The 21,665-nt window shown below is 38.9% G+C and overlaps 3 protein-coding genes and 1 long non-coding RNA gene across 4 annotated transcripts; 2 read left to right on the top strand and 2 right to left on the bottom strand.

Moving 5' to 3' along the window:
• Nucleotides 1–255: 255 nt before the first annotated feature.
• LOC116725641 (cytochrome P450 2J2-like) lies at nt 256–5,247 on the bottom strand. The gene is made up of 9 exons (XM_032571841.1): nt 4,930–5,247; nt 4,413–4,575; nt 3,992–4,141; nt 3,754–3,914; nt 3,500–3,676; nt 2,501–2,642; nt 2,220–2,407; nt 1,987–2,128; nt 256–1,217 (listed from the first exon to the last, which is right to left on the bottom strand). The coding sequence occupies exons 1-9, from the start codon at nt 5,110–5,112 to the stop codon at nt 1,042–1,044; spliced, it is 1,482 nt and encodes a 493-aa protein (XP_032427732.1). The 5' UTR covers nt 5,113–5,247; the 3' UTR covers nt 256–1,041.
• A 1,701-nt stretch (nt 5,248–6,948) lies between these two features.
• LOC116725632 (cytochrome P450 2J6-like) lies at nt 6,949–13,558 on the top strand. Its single transcript, XM_032571832.1, has 9 exons — nt 6,949–7,182; nt 7,881–8,043; nt 8,142–8,291; nt 9,088–9,248; nt 9,468–9,644; nt 9,724–9,862; nt 9,985–10,172; nt 11,135–11,276; nt 13,083–13,558. The coding sequence occupies exons 1-9, from the start codon at nt 6,982–6,984 to the stop codon at nt 13,256–13,258; spliced, it is 1,497 nt and encodes a 498-aa protein (XP_032427723.1). The 5' UTR covers nt 6,949–6,981; the 3' UTR covers nt 13,259–13,558.
• LOC116725645 (uncharacterized) lies at nt 11,853–21,300 on the bottom strand. Its single transcript, XR_004340434.1, has 3 exons — nt 21,289–21,300; nt 17,627–17,634; nt 11,853–11,952 (listed from the first exon to the last, which is right to left on the bottom strand). It is a non-coding gene; the product is annotated as an uncharacterized LOC116725645 (long non-coding RNA).
• LOC116725637 (cytochrome P450 2J2-like) lies at nt 15,004–20,676 on the top strand. Its single transcript, XM_032571837.1, has 9 exons — nt 15,004–15,270; nt 16,032–16,194; nt 16,316–16,465; nt 16,601–16,761; nt 17,083–17,259; nt 18,138–18,276; nt 18,395–18,582; nt 19,079–19,220; nt 19,672–20,676. The coding sequence occupies exons 1-9, from the start codon at nt 15,070–15,072 to the stop codon at nt 19,845–19,847; spliced, it is 1,497 nt and encodes a 498-aa protein (XP_032427728.1). The 5' UTR covers nt 15,004–15,069; the 3' UTR covers nt 19,848–20,676.
• Nucleotides 21,301–21,665: the final 365 nt, after the last annotated feature.

Raw genomic sequence — 21,665 nt, 5'->3', positions numbered from 1 at the left:
TTTACAGGGCTATTATGTGGAGCTTAACTACACACAGGCACATGATGACTGTGCAGAAAAATCTCCCAGCCTCTAACACAAATATTATTCAGCAAAATCACATAATTTGTCAAATATTGTCATAAGATAAAAGAAACTGACAGTTTTTTCCCCCCTTTTTCTTCTCTTACTTTGTTCTTTGAGCTGAACTGTTGTCACTTATTGGTAATGCAAAAATTGTCTGACAAATGAATCACCATTTAAAGACTATGAATCTTCATATTCTAAGCACTTTATTACATTCCAAGATTGAAAAGTTTATCTTTCGGCATCTTGCAACATTCTCCCTTCTCTCTTTGGTTTGATGTTAAGCTGTTAATACAATTGTCTTGAAATGAGAGGAACATGAAACATCATCTGCAAATTACAATCTAAATACTTCCCAAAATGCTCTTATCAAACTTCCTCGCTCAATATTTTTTTTTCAGTTTTATTTTTTAACATTCTCCAAATTACTGTTAAAGCGAACACTAGATTGTGCTTACGTGACCCCAGAACACAAAACACGTATCATGATTAATTGCTTTGCAGACCGCTGAACATTGCTCTCATGCAGCAGCAAATCTGAGTCATTTAAAGATACAGAACCAACTTCACAGAGCTGCTTGTGTAGCATGACTAAGATATGTTTTTCATGTACAAGAAGAATATATTTTTCACAAACTTACAGGGATGTAGGACAGATTAATTAAGCACCAAGGCGATGCATCGTAAACTTTTCTGGCTCAACACATATGAAGAAATCCCATGTTACTAAGGTTTTTATGTCAAAAAACAAGTAGAGTTTTGATCCACGTATTTTTGTGTTTCTTCTATTAACACTTTCAACTACCAAATGTTATCATATTTAGTCAAATTCAGTAAGGCTTTATTTCAGTAAATTACGAGGATTTCCTGCGTACAGCCAATAAAAAACCTGACATTTATGATTGAAGACATCATCAGACCAATACAAACATTTTTAATCATTGTTGTCCCAATGAGAAGTACGTGAAACACATGCTAGCGCGGCACAGCCAGGAATCTGTACTCCTCAGGGGAATGAGTGAAGCCCATCACGCCCTCCAGGTTGGGCATTTCTCCTGGAACCGGGGCAAAGGTGAAACGTTGCAGCAAAACTGAGAAGAAGACGAAGAGCTCCATTTTGGCCAGGGGCTCCCCCAAACACATACGTTTACCTGCGTTGAGAAATGGGACATGCTTGATCAGCATATGCCGTAGCATATTGTACATGTGCATTTATTTTTGATGACGAGCTTAAAAGTGACGTCAGTGCATCTTTTGGTTTTCTTAGGAAGGTGGCGATTGGATCTGGGGCAGAGCCACGTAGAACTATGTTCATAAGGTAAGTCAATAAAATCTGTGGGATTCTAAAATTAATTGGTGACGATGTTTCCCTCCATTTTATACATTTAAAAACAACAGGAACATGCTAAAAAATATATTTCAGTTGTGAAAGAGCCATTTAAGTACCAACGTGACTGTTTGACCCGTCAGTATTTAGTTTTGTTTCATTTGTGATGAGAATTTTCACATAGAAACATTTATTTGAAACTTCAAAATTGACTCTTCTGTATCTGATTCAACCTCCAGTCCACTTTAAATAACAAATATCAACTGAACATATAGATTGTTAAACTGAACTGACTGTGCTTTACCGCTTCTGTCAAGATTTTCATCACAGATTTTAAAATGTTGCTCATCTAAGTTAGTTCATATGCCAAAAAAGAAAACAATTAAATAGCCTTTTTATCACTCAAATGAACAGCTAACTTCAGTGTTGTACTCTTCTACGGTTTGTGGAGCAGACAGACAACCTCACATTTCCAAGTGAAACATTTAATACTTTAATGTCCTCAATTAGGTTGGTAAAAAGAGGGAACTCTGGAGAGAATATTGTGCAGAAACAGAGGAGAGCGAGCTTCAAACAGAAAACTTGCAACCAACCTGCTGAAAACGGCAAGAAAGCATCTCTCTTGACAAACTTGCCCTCTGAATCCAAGAAATGCTCGGGATTGAAGACATCTGGAGTCGCCCACTCATTCTTATCAAACAGCACAGATGCCAGGATTGTAGTCATATATGTTCCCTGAACAGCGAGACATTTTTCAGACGTCAGCGGCTAACCAACGGTTTCATCACATAAAATTTTGTTTTAACTGAGGTCCGTATTCTCCTACCTTAGGAATGAAGTATCCTCCCAGTGTTGTGTCTTTACTCGCCATTTTAGGAAATCCCATGGGAACGATATTTCCCATCCTCTGAACCTCGTGGACGACGGCGTCGGTGTAGGGCAAGTTCGGCCTGTCGGCCATGGTGGGCTGACGAGACTGCCCGATCACTCTGTCTATCTCTGCTTGGACCTTCTCTGAGAAAGGACGGAAGAGGGAAAAGAGCATTGAAATCTAACACCATTTTTGGTCTTAGTTGGGATATTTCAGTTTCGTAACGAGCCGCTGACCCTGTATCTCTGGGTAGTGCAACATGAACACAAGGGCCCAGCGCATTGTGGTGGCAGTGGTTTCTGTTCCAGCCTCAATGAGGTCAAGAGTGCTAACCAGCAGCGTTTCAGTGTTGAAGCCAGCCTGGGGATCCTCTTTTTTCTAACAAGACATCAAAAAATATCAGAATTTAATCTCATTACACCAAAAGCTCTGCTAACATTGCTCACTTTAAACGTAGTTGTGCATAATTCAGATAGCTTGTGTGCAGTTTCTCTTGCCAGTGATCAATTTCTTCTAAGGGTTTGGCTTTGCTGACAAATTCGACTAACTCAAGATGCCAAAGATGAAGCATGGCTTAAAGCTAGCAGGGAACATTTACACCATTGTTAATGTTTTAGCAATGTAGAGACGCCAGCAGACATGCAGCATGTACAGCCACAGATAAGAGACAGCTGTCTTTTTGTTTTTGACTGTCTCCATGGCTATTTTTTAGTTACTTTTTCGTTTTGATTTCTTGATGAACATGTGGAGACTAACACCACCCATTTGGTCAGTACCAGACATGGTAACATTGGAGATGTAGCACCGCCTGGTGGTTATTGCTGACCAAGGATTGTAGAGAGATTTCTTTAATTTATTTCTTTGCTGCTTATGCCTTAGTTGAATTTAGATGCTCCCAGCGCCTAAAAGCAGTTTCTTCCCAGAAAACGTATTCATAAAAGATGCAAAATAGAATTGTGTTACATTATATATTGTGAATAATTTACGAAAAGACAACCATTACTTTTTACCAGATACTTTTAGTACTTATGTTGGTTTATCAGTGATTGGATGGACTATTGGATCTAATAAATTATGTTAATGAATATTACAACATAATAAAATGTTATTAGGTTCATCTGTTCAACTTTTTATCTCTACTAGTCAAATGACCAATCACATGGCAGCAACTCAAAGCTTTTCAGTGTTTGGTCAAAACTGTGTGACTTAAGTCTCATGTTGTATGAATTTTTCACCTTCTCCATCTCTGACAAGTAGACGTCGATATAATCCCGAGGATCGTCTGGATTCCACTCCTCTTTGTGCTTCTCTATCTCTTTTTCCAAAAAGACCAGGATCTTCCTGTAGTTGGCATGCACAGTCTGGTGAGGCCCCGGCAGGTGCTTCATCAGTCCAGGAAAGGCGTCAAACAGCTGTTGATGGGACAGACTCTCAGATCAGCTGCAGGCCAGCCAGACAGAGTTTCCTTTCAGTGGATAGAAAAGAATACCTGAGTCCGAAGGGAACCAGCAAGAATAACGGCTTCGTTGTCCAGCTCCAGGACTTCCCGATAGCTTGGGTCCGAGTACTCAAATCGATGTCCGAAGACCACAGATGAGATTATGTTACTCACGGCGTTTGTTAAGATGTAGTGGGGGTTAAATGGCCTTCCTGGAATTATTGAGAAATAACATTTAAATGAGCGTAAATCATAATTCTTTCACTGGTTTTGGTTAAAGTCTGCTTACCTTGCTCATCATTGAAGGCTTCGCAAAGAAAGTTGGACTCCACTTCTATGTACTTTTCTAAAGTTTTCTGTCCCTCTCCAAAGTAGCGAAGGTGAGAGTTGGCGAACTTCCTCTGTTTCTTCCACAAGTACCCATTACTCAGAGCTATACCTGTGATAACATCACATCAGAGTATTTTTAAAATACGTTTTCAGCACAAATATTCGTGCTGGCATTTTCAAATAAATGAACAATAAACTGCATAGGGTCTGTGTAAAATAGGTTGTGTTGCCCTAGTTTAAACTGGTGACCTATTCAGCATCTCCCAATGTCTTTCTCCCAAGATCTGTTAGGCATAGGGACAAGCTAGCATGAAAATTGACCAAAGACAATGTTTTTTAAGCAGAGAATAATAAATTAACACACTTGTTTAGCTACTCACCAAGGCCCTTGAAGGTAACGTGAAAAAGGGGAACAATGGGCCGATCAACGAAACTGTCCAGCTGGTTGACAAGAGCCTCTTTGACCATCTTGAGTCCAGAGACAAACACCAGCCTTTCACTACCTTTTCTCACGCTGAACACAGGACCGTACTCCTTTGAAACCTACATGTAAAAAACAAATTCACATCGAGAAATGAAGATAATGATGATTCAGGAAAATATAGGCAGTTGTTTACCCAGTTAAGATGTAAAAACCTTCAAAGCTAGTGTACATGATTTTAAAAAGCCACAACCAATTAAGGTTAAAGTTTAGTTTAAATTTGAAACTCAGTTTTGGGAAACTTTTGGAATCACAACATGGCTTTCGTGGTTATTCCTTCCTATAAGTGAACACCATATTTCATAAACACATTCTTCCCTGTGATTAAAAGCATAAAACCAACTGTACAGTTCCACACACTCTTGTTTGGAGACGTGCACTGACATGCCCCTATATAAACAAGCATTCTCGTTCACCTTATCCATTGTTTTGAAGTCCAACGGCGTGAAGATGTTTCCTACAAAAGGTGCAGCCCAGGGTCCGGGTGGAAAGTTAGAAGGCCTCCCGTTTTTCACAACATCAAATATCAGCAGGAATACAAAGCCTAAGAGAAGCCAGCCGGTAAAGTCCATGCAATCAAAAAGAGCTTGGAAAATCATGGTGAAGAAAATAGTAAGAATGGCCCAGCTAAGATGAAAATTGAGCTTGTTCTTGCAACTTGTTCTGTGCAGAGTGGGCTAAGACAGGAAGGCAGATGTCGAGGGAAAAAGAAAAAAAAAACTGGCTCCAGTGGAGTTATGTAACACTGGTGGCCTCTCTGGACCCATTAACAGGAATAAACACGGCCAGAGTTGAAAATGTTCCAGACAACTGCAGATTGGAAGAATGTAAACTCCCCCGGGGTCAGTGGGAGGTCCTAATAACTTAACCAATTTGTGAAGGAAAAATGTATTAACAATGTTTAAATAAATTTGAATGTACACTTTATGATGTTTTTATTAAAGGTTTGCACTCAGTTGCAGCTCAACAGGACATATGCTCTTCTGACCCTCCGCAAATAAGTTAAGAACAGGGTGTTCAGCAGTTAGAAATGTTAGACATGGCTAAGGTGATAAGCCTATTTTGTAGAAGTTCAGTTACTAGTATCTGTTTAGCCATCAGCAGAGAGGCCTTTTTGGATAAACGCCTAGAGTTGAGCTGTGAATGTGTATGCAACCCTGCTCAACTGAAACTTACAGATAAGTAACTTATAGATTTTTGCCTGACACTTGAGCCAGGGGGTGTGGCTACGTAACGTGTGATGTATCCTATGTAGATGAGGGGACGTTCAGCCCCAAGTCAGAACTCATCCGATTCTCACTGAGATGTGAGCTTTGTATGTTTTCTCCATTTGCAAATGTTAATTAAAACTCTGTTTGTGTTTTCCTAAAGCTGAAGTTTGGTCTCGAATTTTGTGCAACTTAACCAATTAGTTTTGGATAACATGTTTTATTATGGCAACTTTTTATTTTTTAGAGAGTTTTTCAAGTCAATCATGTAAAAGCTGAAGCTTTTCGCACAATCATTGGCAAATACAAAAAAATAAAAAAGACATGACGATAGAGAAAAGGGTTAATTCCAGCGCCGTCATAAAGAAAAGAAGTCCAGGGTGCAAATTAGTGCTGCTGCTTTGCAGAAAGAAAGTCCGTGGTTTGAATCCTATCCTGGTGTCAGGACGATCCATACCATGGTACTGCAACAAACATGATTAAAATATACAAAAATATTTTTCTTAAATAAATGTTTTTCACATGGCTGAATACAATCTGAACAAATACACATCAGCCCATCACTTTTCTGCACCAATTTCCAGAAAAGTCAACTTGGCTGTAAAATGACAAGAGTCTAATCCGTTGGATCAGGTTGCTGGTCTGTTGTCTAAATAACAACAACAACAACAAAAACAACAACCCAACACAATCAAACAGTCTCACATAGGCTCCTTAATGTGCTACAACACGTACAGGATCTTAAAAACAGGCAACAAGACTCTAAAAAAGGAAATAAATAAAAAAGAAAGCCATGGAGAATATATAAACCTCACACAGAAAAACCAACAGAGCCTCGGTTCAGACAAGAAAACTTCTTGATTTTAGGTGATTTTCCTTGTGTGACCCAATGAAAAGAGACACATTATCGGAATATTGTTTAAAAAAATTGTTTTTCAGATGCCCTGAAAGGCCCCATTATGGCAAAAACTGCACATCCAGAAGAAATCTTATTTTACCAAAAATTAAATAACAAAAATGTGAACAGCAGAAATGTATTCTCTTTGTGCGCTTTCTGTAAATCTCCTTGCTAAAAGATTTGCTGAAGTCCTAGTAGTAGGACTTCAGCCTGTAGTGATCTCTTGGACTAAAGCCGACCCAAAATGCACCTGTCACTTATAAAAGTGCAGAAATGCTTTTATTTTGAAAGCTATACACACTCTGTAGTATACTCTCATAACCCGCCTGACTGACCTTTAGTTGTAGTAGAACAGTCAAGCGATGGAGGCAGTACAGCACGTTCTGGGTTTAGACTGGCTCGACACCAGGGCTATTTTAATTTTTATTTTTGTTTTTCTGCTGCTGAGCGACGTTTTGAAGAACTGGAAACCAAAAAACTTTCCTCCTGGACCGCTGGCTCTTCCATTTATTGGAGATCTTCACCGCATCAAACCTGCAAGACTTCACCTGCAGTTCTCAGAGGTGGATCACAGACTGCTGGCATAGGCAGAAGAGACATTACAATCATTTATGTTTTTCTACGTATATTTTAATGGAATAATGAAACTCATAATGTGGAACTAAAGAAGTTTGGCTTATTACTATATAGCGATATAGTAATATTTTATGGACTAAAATTGGCATTTAAATATAATTTTAAAAAATATATAAACACTGAAGAAAATTCAGAGAAAATGCTAATGAAACATGGACCATCATCTGCAGATTGACTTGATAATATTGATATAATATTATTAAAATGCCAAATGCTTTGGAGAAAAAAATTAAAACTCAGCATAGATAAGAGAAAAATATTGGTTGCAGCTGTCTTTTGACACAAACTGATTTGAAACCTTTATGGTTGCTCAATCATTTCTGTGTCACTCCTTTTATAGCTTATTGATAAATGATACATGCGATGTTTATGCCATAAAAAATAACATCTAAGACATATTTCTTAAAAAAAAAAGGCAGGGGCTGTTTTTGTAGAAATGTATTTACTTGAAATCCTTTTTGTAGGTAGTTGTACTCTGACATTTGAACTTAAGGGGCAGGTCCATTCTCTGTGGATTTGTTTACTCTGCGCTATTCAGCTGCCATCATGTTTGTAGGAAGAAGTAATTATTCAAGTGGGCCTGAAAAACACTGCAGCAAAATCCTCATTAGTTCTCTTTCTTCAGCTTGCAGAGAAGTATGGAAACATTTTCAGCCTTCACATCTTTGGGGGCAGAGCTGTGATCATTAATGGCTACAAACATGTGAAAGAGGCGCTGGTCCAAAAGGGAGAAGACTTCATGGATCGCCCCTCCATTCCACTGTTTTCTGAGTTTTTTGAGAATAAAGGTATATTTATATATTTACACTTGCATCGTGGATATAGTTCTTGAATATCGGACAACCCAAACTTAAACATTGACGCTTTTTTTTCCTTTTGCCATTAGGTCTTGTGATGTCTAATGGTAATCCGTGGAAAGTACAGAGGAGGTTCGCTCTTCATACGTTGAGAAACTTTGGTCTGGGAAAGAAGACAATGGAGCGATACATCCAGCAGGAATGCCAGTATCTCACTGAGGCTATCTCAGAACAGCAAGGTATCCACAAAGATTTATTTTCACACTTAAATTGTGTCCATACCATTTTTATGTTAGACCAGGTATCTTGGTAAGCCGGTGCAAACTGTGTGTATAGTTTCCTGTACTTGGAAGATATGAATGCCACCTGGTGTGGCCCTCTGCTGCTGCAGACCCTCTGCTGCTGCAGGCCCTCTGCTGCTGCAGGCCTGCTGCTGCTGCAGGCCCTCTGCTGCTGCAGGCCCTCTGCTGCTGCAGGCCCTCTGCTGCTGCAGGCCCTCTGCTGCTGCAGGCCCTCTGCTACATCCTGTTATGGATGCTGAGAGACACTGAGAGATGATTGTGCTCAAAATCAGACAGCGGTTTCTGAAATACCCCGGCCCATTTCCCCAACAGCAGCAATCGTGCCACTTCCAAGTCACTTGACACCCTTTTCTTGACCATTACGATGCTTGACTTAAACTTCATCAAGTCATCTTTACCGCAACTACAAGCCTAAATGGACGGAACTGTAGTGATTTGAAATGTGTGTGAAACCCTTTGCTACTTTAGCTTTTCATCACTATCTGAATTTTTTTCACCTTCTGTTGATCTTGTGAACTTAAACTGATGAACCTTTCTTGCTCCCCTGATGCTTGAGATTTTTACAGTATTCATAAAACTCTGTAAAAGTGTTATTGATTTCTATTAGGTCTACTGTCAGATCTCTTGAAGAAGCTGTCGCACGTGACTGTTTTCTTAATTTACCAAGCTTTTTCTACCTTTTCAGATATTCATTCTTTTAACAAAAGACCTTCATTCTTTTCATTCTCCACAGGTAAGGCGTTTAATGGCCAGGCACTGATCAACAACGCCGTGTCCAACATCATCTGCTGCTTGGTCTTTGGGAGTCGATTTGAGTACAACGACAAGCATTACCAGACTATCCTTAAGTACTTCAACGATATAATCCTCTTACAGGGAGGTTTGTCAGTTCAGGTACACCTTCTCTCTAAAAACACATCGCTTTTATTTACAAAATTGTCCGCATGCAATTCTTGAGTATTTTATACTGCAGCCATAGACAGTGAAGGTTCTTTGAATGTATCCAATCAACTTAAGAAACACTGGAGGATCTATTATATTTTTATTTATACACTTGAGGTTACATTGAAATTATTTTAAAACTATTTCCACTACGTTCTTCTTTCTCTTCAGATTTTCAACTCAATGCCCGGGTTGATGAGGTGGATCCCTGGACCACATAAAAAAATATTCACGCTCTTACAGAAGCTGCTTGACTTTGTAGACATTCGGATCAAGGAACACAGAGAGAACCTCGACCCGTCATCTCCAAGAGACTACATCGACGCCTTCCTCATAGAGATGGGAGAGGTGAGTCTTCTGTTCGCTCTCAAATATCCTCCGCACATGGTAAACAGATTCTTGCAGCTGCCTCTGGTGTCTTTGGTAGAAAGAGGACAAAGATTCTGGTTTTGATCTCGTCAACTTGAGTGCTTGCACTCTGGACCTGTTCGGTGCTGGAACTGAAACTACAACCACCACGTTGCACTGGGGGCTGTTGTACATGATCTACTACCCTAAGATTCAAGGTTAAGTATTATCTATAATTACCTTTAAATTTATATGGTTTGTACTTTCTCACTCACAAGGAAAAGCATTTCTCTGTCTCTGTGCAAAAACTCATATTTTATCCTGTTTTCTGTGTCTTCAGAGCGGGTCCAGGCTGAGATAGACGCCGTGATCGGTCCATCCAGGCAACCCGCGGTGACCGACAGAGAGAACATGCCCTACACTGACGCCGTCATCCACGAGATACAGAGGATGGGGAACATCGTCCCACTGAATCTCGCACGACTTGCAAACAAAGACACCACTTTGGATAAATACTTCATCCCAATGGTACAGTTTAAAAAAGTTACAGATAAAAAGTTACTGACATCTATTCGCCTGGAAAGGGTTAAAAAGCCATTTTTAAGATTTGTGGATCTCAATGAACCACAATGAGAATCATATCTACGCATAGGAGGTAACTTAAAGCAGAGGTGAGCCCACCCAGGAGAGGCTGCTTCACAGAGCGAGGTAGTAACTAGTTACTTTTACTCAATTACATTTACTTGAGTAACTTTTCTGAATAAAAAGTACTTTCAGAAGTATTTTTTAACTATGCTGTGCTTTTTCCTTTAACTTGAATAATTTTTTTATGACGTATCACAAATTTTACTTGAGTAACATTTCTGTATTCTCTACCCACTGTGAGTAACTTCACTAAACGAAGAAAAAACACGTTTTAACTAAAAACCAAACCAAAAAAAGTTAAATAAGTTTTTTTATTAAAAGAAACTGAATAAATTTACTTTTGCCTAATTTTATTTTTTGGTACTAATATGAATTATTGTTATTTTCATCCTTAAAATACAAGAATTTCCACTTTTTGATTCATCTGATGATATCATATTAAAATTATTTAAAATCCATCCATCCATCCATCCATCCATCCATCCATCCATCCATCCATCCATCCATCCATCCATCCATCCATCCATCCATCCATCAACCAAATTTGATCAACAAAGATTAAATAAATTAAATTAGTTTATTTGTTTCTTCTTTTCATCAAGACTTATTTTATTCAGTTTAGGGAAAGTTTAAAATTAATGTTAGCATTTTATTTTATTGAGCAGCTATATCTAATTATCTTTGGCACATCATTGGAAATGAACATTTCATCTTATAAAATTAAAAACCTTAAAATAATCACTGATGAATGTAGAGTAGGGATCAGACTTGTCTCTGTTTGTCTGCAGGTTATGAACTCATAAATAATGTTATTGATCCTTTTTACTGATATTTCTAATTCTCAGGGAACCATGATTTTGCCTACGCTTCACTCTGTCCTCCATGATGAGTCGGTGTGGGAGACGCCACACACCTTCAACCCTCAGCACTTCCTGGACCAGGACGGTAAATTTAGGAAGAGAGACGCCTTCATGCCTTTTTCTACAGGTGAGTCGTTTGTTTTGGTCCTTCAAAGTTGAACTTTCTTCTACTTCCTGTAAAGTCTTCGAAATACACAAACTGACAGACCAAAAAATAATTACTGGTTCTTGTAATCAGTTTAATTTCATAGATGAACAATTGAGAAACTTTGTGGTCAATTTTTGTTCTGTTTTTTTTCTTTGTGTGCGGTCCGGCAGGGTTGCACTGACCCTGTGTGCGCTTTTATGAGTTTTTTTTTCTTTTTTTTTAATGTATTGTTTTGGAAATTGATGGTTTGATGGGACAACATCCCTGCTACCACACTGTCTGACTGTGACATTTTCTGCATAGCCTTATTAGATGAAGTTGGTTCTGGGTAAATTCCTTCATTCACCAATTCAAAACGGTGTTCATTGAATTGGTAGACAACTATTCATCCCAAAACATTTTTGTACAAAACAATAATAACTTTATCAGTAACAGTAAAGGATCAAAATGACAAACACGCACCAATGTCTCGCTCTCTGCTGAAGCAGTCTAAAGGAACAATTGGCATCTCGGTTTCCTTTTAAAGCTTCTCACAGTTTTTGTCCTTCCTCTGACTTTTTTTAAGCTCCTCACTGATGCTGAAGAAAGTTAACTTTAAGGCTTCCTCCCTCAGTAACAACTTACACGTTGTGAGTTCACTGAGCAGAAAAAGCCACTATTGTCAGGTTTCCCATCAGTCACCACACTGAGCTGATCCAGCTAAAATTCATCTGAAACAGGAAACCATCTGTTTAGCATCTCCAGGTTTATTTTTATTTGTTTCTAAATGGTAAACAGTCTAAATGTCAGCTGAGGCCTTTCTGTGTCGAGGTTAGACATTCTGCTTCTGCATATGTGTGTTTCTGGGCTCTCCAACTTCTTTCCACAGGTCAAAACAGGCTAAATTGTGAATCTAAATAGCCCTTAAGGTTGAGAGTGAGTCTGTGTACAGGTAATTGTCTTGTTCATAACTGTGTGAAGACCTGCTAAAGACGGGCGCCACGCAGTCAGAGACGTCGACGCTTGGTTTTACACAACGCAGTCGCCATTAACGTTTCCTATTTGTAACTCCTTCTCTTCAGTGTCCATGTATTGATTCAGTTTTATGATAAATGTTTCAATATATATTTTAAAGTTCTAGTAAGACAGCTGGAAAACCCTCCTGAAAATGGTTCAGTTGGAGGGGAGTATCATATCATGATCTCAGTAAGAACCAGAGAATCCTAAGTAGCTACGTAAAGCAAATAGAAAGCTCTGAAAAATAGCAAGTGTGTGCAGGACCTTTGTTTACATTATGCCAAAGTAAATAGAAGGAATGAAGCTCAGCAAGAAAAGATTAAACACCAGATTGTGTTTTGAAAGCGAACATCTGGACACACTTAAGATTTCGCAAGTTCACCGGGACGCGAAAACTAAACTAAATGAGTCACGTCAGATGATCGGCATTAATTAGTTACTTTGGTAGCAAAACAAATATACGCTGTAGATACACTGATCTATTATCTGCACACTCAACAAAAAGTCTAACAATTAGTCAATGATTACCAAGCCAACGTTGCTCCTTCTGTTATGGATAACAACCAAAAATGGAGTAATTTTCATAGGACCTTGAGTTTGAGTTTTACCCACTGCTGATCCTACAAGCACTCATATTTTAGCTACAAAATCCCCCATTTAGCAGTAGGGGGTGCAATTCAGAGCCTTCCGGCATGCAACTTCACCTGATGACCTCTCACCGTATTTTGCAATGTTCTACTTTTTCACAGTGTGACGATAAACCTTGTCTCCTGCATTGTTGATTTCCAGGTAAGCGTGTGTGTCTGGGGGAGCAGCTGGCCAGGATGGAGTTATTCCTCTTCTTCACCTCCCTCCTCCAGAGGTTTAAGTTCTCAGCTCCACCTGGAGAGCAGCCCAGCTTGGAGTTCAAACTGGGAGCGACTCGCACTCCCAAGCCTTACCGCCTCTGCGCTACACCTCGCTGAGCTGAGCTGAGCTGAGCACAGCCTCTCTTTTCTTGTATTACATTGGTCAAAGAAACAACTCTGTCAGCTGTCAATCCTCTGAACATTAAAATTAAACAGTGCAGTGTCTCTTTGTTATATAAAAAAAACAGTGTTATATCTCTTTATGTAAAATCAGCTTAACAATTTACAATTTGTCCTGAAAATTTGTTGATTGAAAAACATCACAGTTTCATGGCTTTACAAATAAATGGTGTTGCAGTGTGTTGTATTCACCTGAATATTTTTTAGATTAATCAGCAATAAAAAGCCTCAAACATGTCATGTCATTCATTTCATCTATGCTGGGGCAATAAATGCAACACGTTCCTTTCACTCACAAATCTAGCGAGGTGACTATTGCTTCTTAAGTTTCAGTAGAAATAAAACAAATGTTGCATTTGTGTTATTTCTTAAAAAGGACAATGCATTTAAACAAACTTGGTTTGCACTCTACAAGTACCTGAGCAATTTGCCGTGTAGCCAGAAACCTTTGGTGAGTTATGCTTTGATGATTTCTTTTGTAACCTGAATCTCTAAATCCAGCATCGCTCTGATTTTTAGTGCTAAATCTTTGGCTCCTATCCCAACATTATACATCAATCCATACTCTCATTTTAAAATTTATAAATCACATTTCATGCTTGCTCATATTTGGTCTATGCAGAAAGATAAGTTTTTCTCAGTTGCGGATTGTAAAAATAAACTTAAACAAAGAACACTTCCTCCCCTTGCCTCTGTTTTCTAAGAAGAGGCACGGCCGGGGGCCGGAGAGCAGGGTGGGTGGGACGGGTCGCTCAGGGCGTTTGAGTCCAAACAACAAGCAGCCGATTTAAAAGCAGCCATAGAAAGCTCAGCGACAGCCAACCAGTGAATCTAATTGATCGAAATAGCTTGAAATTGACATGAAAGATGCTTTATAAAAAGCTTAAGCTTCAACAGAGATGGAGGTGGTGGCGGGCAAACTGGGTGATAAGTGACTATAAGGAAGTTATATAACAGTTTCCCTCCCAGGAGTCTCACGCAACAGGAAAAACATGTGGGAGCTGGCCCCGTTCCAGCTGGTTGCAGAGGGGAAAACTATGCAGCAGGCCATTTTGTATGAAGATACAGCAGAGCCTGGACAATTTAAACAAAGCACTTTTTGACTAAGATTTCTCTGCGGCTGTGTGGAGAATGTGTGCTTGAAGCGATCAGTAAGAAGGCGAAACAGACTGAAGACAAGTTGTACAGGAGAATATTTAGCAACATAAAAAGAGAACGTCATTTTTTTTCTCTTAAATTCTTTACTTCAGTCTTTCATAGCACATGTATCAATCAAGGGAGAGGAAGACCACGAGTCACAGTATTGGCAAAAATTCATCTGTACTTTGTTTATGGGTGAGCTTTAACGCTCCACTCTTCCTAGTATGTCCATTACTTTGACTTTAAAAAGCAAATTATTTGACTCAACATTTTCCCATCCATATCTACCTGGCTATTTTTTTTATTTATCTGAACACAAATACAGTTAATATAAAATGTAGCAGAGCACCAAGAACGTAGAACTTCAGATTACAGATCAAAGCAGAAACTTAGAGGGTTGTGAAACTGTTTTATTACAGCTTTTATGTTCACAACCTTTACCTTATTTACAGAGTATGGTGTGTTTACTCAACAGTTACTCACAGTGCATAACAAGTCTTATCACTGATAAACAGAATGGTTAAATATAAACATTCAGAGATTCTTTTGTTTCATTCATAGCTCACCTCACAGAGCTGCACCTGTGTTAGCAGAGCACAGGTTGAACAATGGACGCTTTATACAGTCTCCTTGGCTTTGAGTGGCTGGACACCAGGAGTGTCTTGATATATTTTTGTGTGTTTCTGCTGCTGAGCAATATCTTAAAGAACATAAAACCAAAAAACTTTCCTCCAGGACCACAGGCTCTGCCATTTATTGGAGATCTTCATCGCATCAACCCTGCCAGACTTCACCTGCAGTTCACAGAGGTACAGTTACGAGTTCCTACATGGGCAGAAATGTGATGTTCTTCCTCTTTTGTCCTTTGTTTCTTTTTTTTTAACTTTCCTTATCGAGCCCTTAATGAACTCAACCATGGTGATATGTAAAGTGTTCAAACCTTCTTTAAAAAATGTATATTTCATCACATTAAATTTATTGTACCATCAAACAATTTTTCTAATCAAATAAAGATAACCTGAGTAAACTGTTTACACTATCCTTGGATGGTTGGTGGTACTGGTGACTTACAGCAGTCTCTGACCACTGAGGGCTGGTGAGGGCTGGTGTATGAGGTTGAACAATTGCATGTATTTATAGTCGGATTCACCATCATACATGACTTGCGCTATAGAACCAACTTCGTCCGACTCTGGAGTTTCCCATGAAGAGAGACAATGCTCCTTCAAAGTTAGGAATCAGTCTCTGCCTCAACTATTTTGGTGTTTTGCTCACTGTTGTTGACCGGACAGAGAGGGAGATGGATCTACAGATTGGGGCAGCACTGAAGTAGTGCGGCTGCTTCCTGTGTTGCAAAATGAGGTGGCGAGTGCAGCAGGATAGATGGATGTCTGGGTTTCCCTACTGGTCTTATTACCCATGATGACCCGGCCTTGCATAAATGGAAGACAATGGATGGACAAGTTCAAATAGTCCTGAATTTTGGACAAACAGTAAAACATGTTCCTCAGGTAGTAACTGTGTCTCAATGCCATTTTGTTGAAAACCGAAATCTGTTGTCTGTGTTCAGTTTGCAGAAAAATATGGCAACATTTTCAGTCTCCATGTCTTTGGAAGAAGGACGGTGATCGTTAACGGGTACAAACATGTGAAAGAGGCACTTGTTGAAAAAGGAGAGGACTTCATGGATCGTCCCTCCATTCCATTGATTTCTGAGCTTTTCAAGAACCAAGGCATGGTGTCTCTTTACATTCCTGTTGAAAATCTTTCTAAGTCACTCTTTCATGTTAAGCAATATCATTTGTATCTGACTCCACAAACCTCAATGTTGACACAGTTTCCTATTTCTGAAAGGCATTGTGATGTCTAATGGTAATCCATGGAAAGTACAGAGGAGGTTCGCTCTTCATACGCTGAGGAACTTTGGTCTGGGGAAGAAGACCATGGAGCGATACATCCAGCAGGAGTGCCGGTATCTCACTGAGGCGTTTGCTGATCAGCAAGGTACAAATTAAGCAAACAACCAAATAAACAAACATTCAATTATTGTCATTGCTGCAGTTGTTCATCTTCTTTTTTATTTTTTAGGTTTAACATTCCTCGCTTTTATTTAGCTTGCAATCTGTTATTATTTCATAGGCAAGGCGTTTAATGCCCAGGCACTGATCAACTACGCTGTGTCCAACATCATCTGCTGCTTGGTCTTCGGGAGTCGATACGAATACAACGACAAGCAGTACCAGACTATCCTTCTTGACTTTAATGAGCTTGTGAGCTTACAAGGAAGTTTTTTCATACAGGTCAGCCTTCTCTCCTAAAATTTCTTTTTACAAGCATTGATGATGAAAGTCTTTTATATGAGCTGTAGCCTAAGAGCGACAGAGGATTCTAAAAGTGTGACTTTGTCTACGATGGCCCGTCATTCTCAGTGCTGTGGAAAAACAAAATGCACCTTGCTGGTTTTAATGAAAAACCTACAGTCTATTTAAAATGAGTACAAGTGTCATCAAAACACATTTAAAAATGCTATTCTTATTAATTGCTATTAATTTATACCCATATTATATTAGCATCAAAACAATTTCTAACATTAAAAACGATGCATCTTCTTTGCTTTTCAGATGTACAACACAATCCCCTCAGTAATGAAATGGCTGCCAGGACCTCATCAACAAGTCTTCAGTCTCATGAAGAAGATAACTAAGTTTATAGAAATTCGGATCAAAGAACACAGAGAGAACCTTGACCCGGCATCTCCAAGAGACTACATCGACTCCTTCCTCATAGAGATGGGAGAGGTGAGTCTTGGGTTCCTTTATTCATTACGTGAGATGTTCAATGTCTTGAGTATGTTTTACCTTCGATTAGCCAAGACCTTCTTGAATTGTTTGATCAGAAGTTCCCATCGGTTCCTGAAAGCCTCTCAAATGTTATTTTATTCATTTTCCATTTGTTATTTACAGAGCAGAACAGATCCTCTTATAGGGATGAACCACATCTAAATTTACAGAAAAATAGCTTAACACACACAAAATGATGCCTTTGAACATAATTACAAAGATAACAATAGATAATAACAAAGAGTTCTTTATTGCCTTACAAAATTATTATGCCCCTTTAGGTATTTCACATTTTGTCATCTTACAATCACAGACCTTCATGAACTTTATTGGCTTTTATGAGATTGACAAACCCATGACAGAGCACAATTGGAAAGTAGCAGGGAAAAGATGAATGGACTTAAATTTATATTAAATGTCTTCTTGTTTTTCACAGAGAAAGTTGTGCTTGAATTTATATGTAATTCTTTGAGTCAATAGCTTGTGGAAACACTTGTTCCCCAACTACAACTTGAAGTCTTGTGAAATTTCTTTACCAGCTTTACACATGTAAGAAAGATTTTTCCTGAGTTTTCTTTACAAAACAGCCTAAATTCAGTCAGATTTGATAAAGAGTGTCTGACAACATCAGTTTTCGCATCTTACTAGAGGGCCATATTCCTCATTTGGTGACACACATGCTTCTGTACAGAGACATTAAAGCCTGCAAAAGTATAAAACTTAAAAACAACATTACAAAATCTGGCTAAGTAAGACATGGGAGGTGATTTAAAATGCCGGAGCAGCACTTTAAATATAGTAAACATTTAAACACCTCTCTCTGGTGTCTTTGGTAGAAAGAGGACAAAGATTCTGGTTTTGATCTCGTCAACTTGAGTTCTTGCACTCTGGATCTGTTTATTGCTGGAAGTGAAACTACAACCACCACGTTGCACTGGGGGCTGCTGTACATGATCTACTACCCTGAGATTCAAGGTTCGTATGACAAATATGTTAAACAAATCTGTTGCTGTTGTATGCATCTCCTCAAATCTTTGTATTATGTATTTATTGGGAGAGATCATGGTAGAAAAGCTTGTTTTAATGTCTTCAGAGCGCGTCCAGGCTGAGATAGACGCCGTGATCGGTCCATCCAGACAACCCGCGGTGACCGACAGAGAGAACATGCCTTACACTGACGCCGTCATCCACGAGATACAGAGGAAGGGAAACATCATCCCACTGAATGTGGCCCGCACGACAACTAAAGACACCACCCTGGATAAATACTCTATTCCAAAGGTGTGTAACCCACATTATTTAACTTAGAGCATAGATTTGGTATTAAAATTATATATCAGACGTAAGAAACATAACATTTCTACCAAACAACACCAAGGAGATTTGTGAGGGTAACTATATCTCTGTGAAATGGGTAATTGTTGAGATCCAAAAGTTGTGGGTTAAGGTCCAATTTCCTCCTGCCAAATGTTAATGTGAAGGTGCTAAACCCCAATTTTCCTTCATTTTGCCTGTCAGTCTATGAATCTGTTTGTGAAACCCATGAGGTAAACATGATCCACTGAGGAACATTAACTGGCCGCCATGACTAGAAAAGAGTTCTTTAAATTTAGTCCGTTTGCCTCTTACATTACGGAGGCAACTAAGAAATATGGCAAATGACAGTGGACCAAACAAGCTTATTGTTTAGAAGGGAACGTCATCATAAGTTATACTCTGTAGGAAGCTAATTAGAACCCTGTAAATAGCAGTAAAGCAATGTTTTTCTTTTTTTAAGGGAACCTTGGTCATGGCGACGCTTCACTCTGTCCTCCATGATGAGTCCATGTGGGAGACTCCACACTCCTTCAACCCTCAGCACTTCCTGGACCAGGACGGTAAATTTAGGAAGAGAGAAGCCTTCATGCCTTTTTCTGCAGGTAAGTCTTTCTCTGTCTAAGGAAACCTTTATAAAACGATAAACAGCTTAAATTCCTGTCGGATTCAAGACAAGACTACAAAATTCAACAACGACTTTCAGTCATTGGTAAAATTAAGACTTTGCTTATGCCTTGGCAACAAACATGTATTGGAAGTACAATCTGGACTGATGAGTTCCTACGATCAGCAGTCACTATAAGGCAATGTTCTGGTGGCATGTCAGGAAAAAACCCTTTTCTGTCCTACCATCACAAACATAAATGTACAGAGTTTATGTTTAGCATTTCCCTACCATTAAGCACACAAGAGGGTTTTGGCATTTAAAGTGTAAACATGATTGCATATTCTTAATCCAATCATAGAGTTTCTCTCCAGCCTCTGGAGGAACCAAACAGAGTTACATCACATCATCAGATTACAGTGGAAAAATGAGGTGTTGTGTATCCTCAGGTAAACGTGTGTGTCTCGGGGAGCAGCTGGCCAGGATGGAGCTGTTCCTCTTCTTCACCTCCCTCCTCCAGAGGTTTAAGTTCTCGCCTCCTCCAGGAGAGAAGCCCAGTCTGGAGTACAAACTGGGAGGAACTCATTGTCCCAAACCTTACCGCCTCTGTGTCGCACAACGTTAAGCCAACAGAAGTGTTGACAGAACCTCCTGCATCCATTACACTGTCTCTGAAATCAAAGATCTCAGTGGCAGCTGTGTCTTAAATCCTATTTCTATTGCAGCTATTAAGATATCAAAACTTTAATCTGCTGCTTTTGTGAAAGTTAGACTATAAGTCCATAAAACTGAATGATTGTTGAGACTTTTCGAATAAATTGTGTAGCAATATGTTTGTGTAAATTGTTGAAATTGACAGTGTGAACTAAATGGCCATATTTTTATTGTAAAAGGCATTTAAGCTTTCTGTGGAACCTCGTGTGTTGCTTGAATTTGTTCAACAAATGACAAAATGACAAACCTGCTGGTGGGGAATTGATCAAAATGAAACCTTCCTTTGAAAACTATTTCTGGATGACAAGCCTAATTAGAAAACACACAGACAAGATAACTAAATATGTAAAATGGAAATGAACAGATACAAAGCATCTTTTTGGTCAATATTTACATTGGAGCATGATAGTGGCCTTTACTGCATTCATAGACGTTTAGATAAAGTTGTTAAATCTCGATGAATATGTGACTGTTTAGCATAATATGACAGCTGCTGACTGAGAACAGGAATGACTTTTATTTAAAGAATCCATTCTGCTAACGTCTAAGATATGTCATTGTCAGTGTCAGGGATGCCTCATATTATGTAATCATGCATCTTACCTGTTTAAATCAGTTTCTGTTGGCTATGATTCATGTCTGCTCAGAGATTTAATGTTTTTAATGTAATGTCCACTTCCTTAAAAAGAAGCATGTTATGTATTTACATGAGATATAATAAATTACACAAATGACCAACAGCTCTCAGGATTGTTTTTAATGTCTTATTAATGTATGATTCATAGAACTAAGGCAAAAGGGAGTCCAACCCAGTACATTCATGGGGAGATCAGTTCCCCATGAATGTACTGGGGAACTACAGTACCCCAGTACTACAGTACCCCAGTACTGTAGTACTGGGGTACTGTACTACCCCAGTACTACAGTGAGATATCAGGATGTCCTGATATTTAGGAGATCAGTCTCCCCATGAATGATCTCTTGGCGGTCTCCTCCCTCACTACAAAAGGAGCATAATGGGTTGGTCAGCACACCCACCTCCAATCGCTGTAGTTCCATACACGCCGTGACTCTATATCCCCCCACTGTTAGATCATCTGATTCAGTAAAACAATCCAGGTCCACATTAATATCTCATCAGCTCCAACAGCAGTGGCATCCATTAAAACCTGAATCTACCCAATGAATCTGCCTCTCCGTCCCTGTTGGTTGACAGGCACTAGCAAAGTGTACCTAATAAAGTGGCCTGTAAGCATAGATGAGAGCTGAAGCTTGCAGAAAAATGGTAATCAAAACCAAATTCACAAACCCAGTTACCTGTGGAGAGAAAATATGCTGGAATAAAATGTGACATCTTCTCTTCATCTAGCAAAATGCATCAGACTCAAGTAAGAAAGTTAAAACATTCAAGAGCAGACAAGATTTAAATCCACATGACAAATACACAAAGCATATCACTCTTATATGGCAAACCACAGGTTTATTCATAAATTAGAATTGAAACAAAAAAATTAAAATTAACCATAGTATTCTTAGGTGATGTACTGGGTTTGGTTTGCTCATTGTTTTAGTAATTAGTTAATTACTTTTTTCAAGTTAAAAAATTATCTCTTTCCAGAGCAAAAGTATTTAACAAATATATTTGCACATGGAAATTTCATCTGATTTTTTTCCTGTTGATTTTTTTCTGTCTGGTTATGGAAGTTTCAACTAATTATAAAAAACCCCA

This window comes from Xiphophorus hellerii, chromosome 9, assembly GCF_003331165.1.
Source record: "Xiphophorus hellerii strain 12219 chromosome 9, Xiphophorus_hellerii-4.1, whole genome shotgun sequence".
In the NCBI taxonomy this organism is placed as follows: Eukaryota; Metazoa; Chordata; class Actinopteri; order Cyprinodontiformes; family Poeciliidae; genus Xiphophorus; species Xiphophorus hellerii.
The sequence above is the reverse complement of the archived record's forward strand: the minus strand, read 5'-3'. Positions and strand labels throughout refer to the sequence as shown.

Coding starts and splice junctions, on each gene's coding strand:
- LOC116725632 (XM_032571832.1), top strand. CDS start 6,982: ATGGAGGCAGTACAGCACGTTCTGGGTTTAGACTGGCTCGACACCAGG. Junction 7,183..7,880: donor TTCACCTGCAGTTCTCAGAG/GTGGATCACAGA, acceptor CTCTTTCTTCAG/CTTGCAGAGAAGTATGGAAA. Junction 11,277..13,082: donor CTTCATGCCTTTTTCTACAG/GTGAGTCGTTTG, acceptor GTTGATTTCCAG/GTAAGCGTGTGTGTCTGGGG.
- LOC116725637 (XM_032571837.1), top strand. CDS start 15,070: ATGGACGCTTTATACAGTCTCCTTGGCTTTGAGTGGCTGGACACCAGG. Junction 18,277..18,394: donor CTACTACCCTGAGATTCAAG/GTTCGTATGACA, acceptor TAATGTCTTCAG/AGCGCGTCCAGGCTGAGATA. Junction 19,221..19,671: donor CTTCATGCCTTTTTCTGCAG/GTAAGTCTTTCT, acceptor GTGTATCCTCAG/GTAAACGTGTGTGTCTCGGG.
- LOC116725641 (XM_032571841.1), bottom strand. CDS start 5,112: ATGATTTTCCAAGCTCTTTTTGATTGCATGGACTTTACCGGCTGGCTT. Junction 2,129..2,219: donor GAGGATACTTCATTCCTAAG/GTAGGAGAATAC, acceptor CTCGCTGTTCAG/GGAACATATATGACTACAAT. Junction 1,218..1,986: donor TTTCTTGCCGTTTTCAGCAG/GTTGGTTGCAAG, acceptor TTCTCAACGCAG/GTAAACGTATGTGTTTGGGG.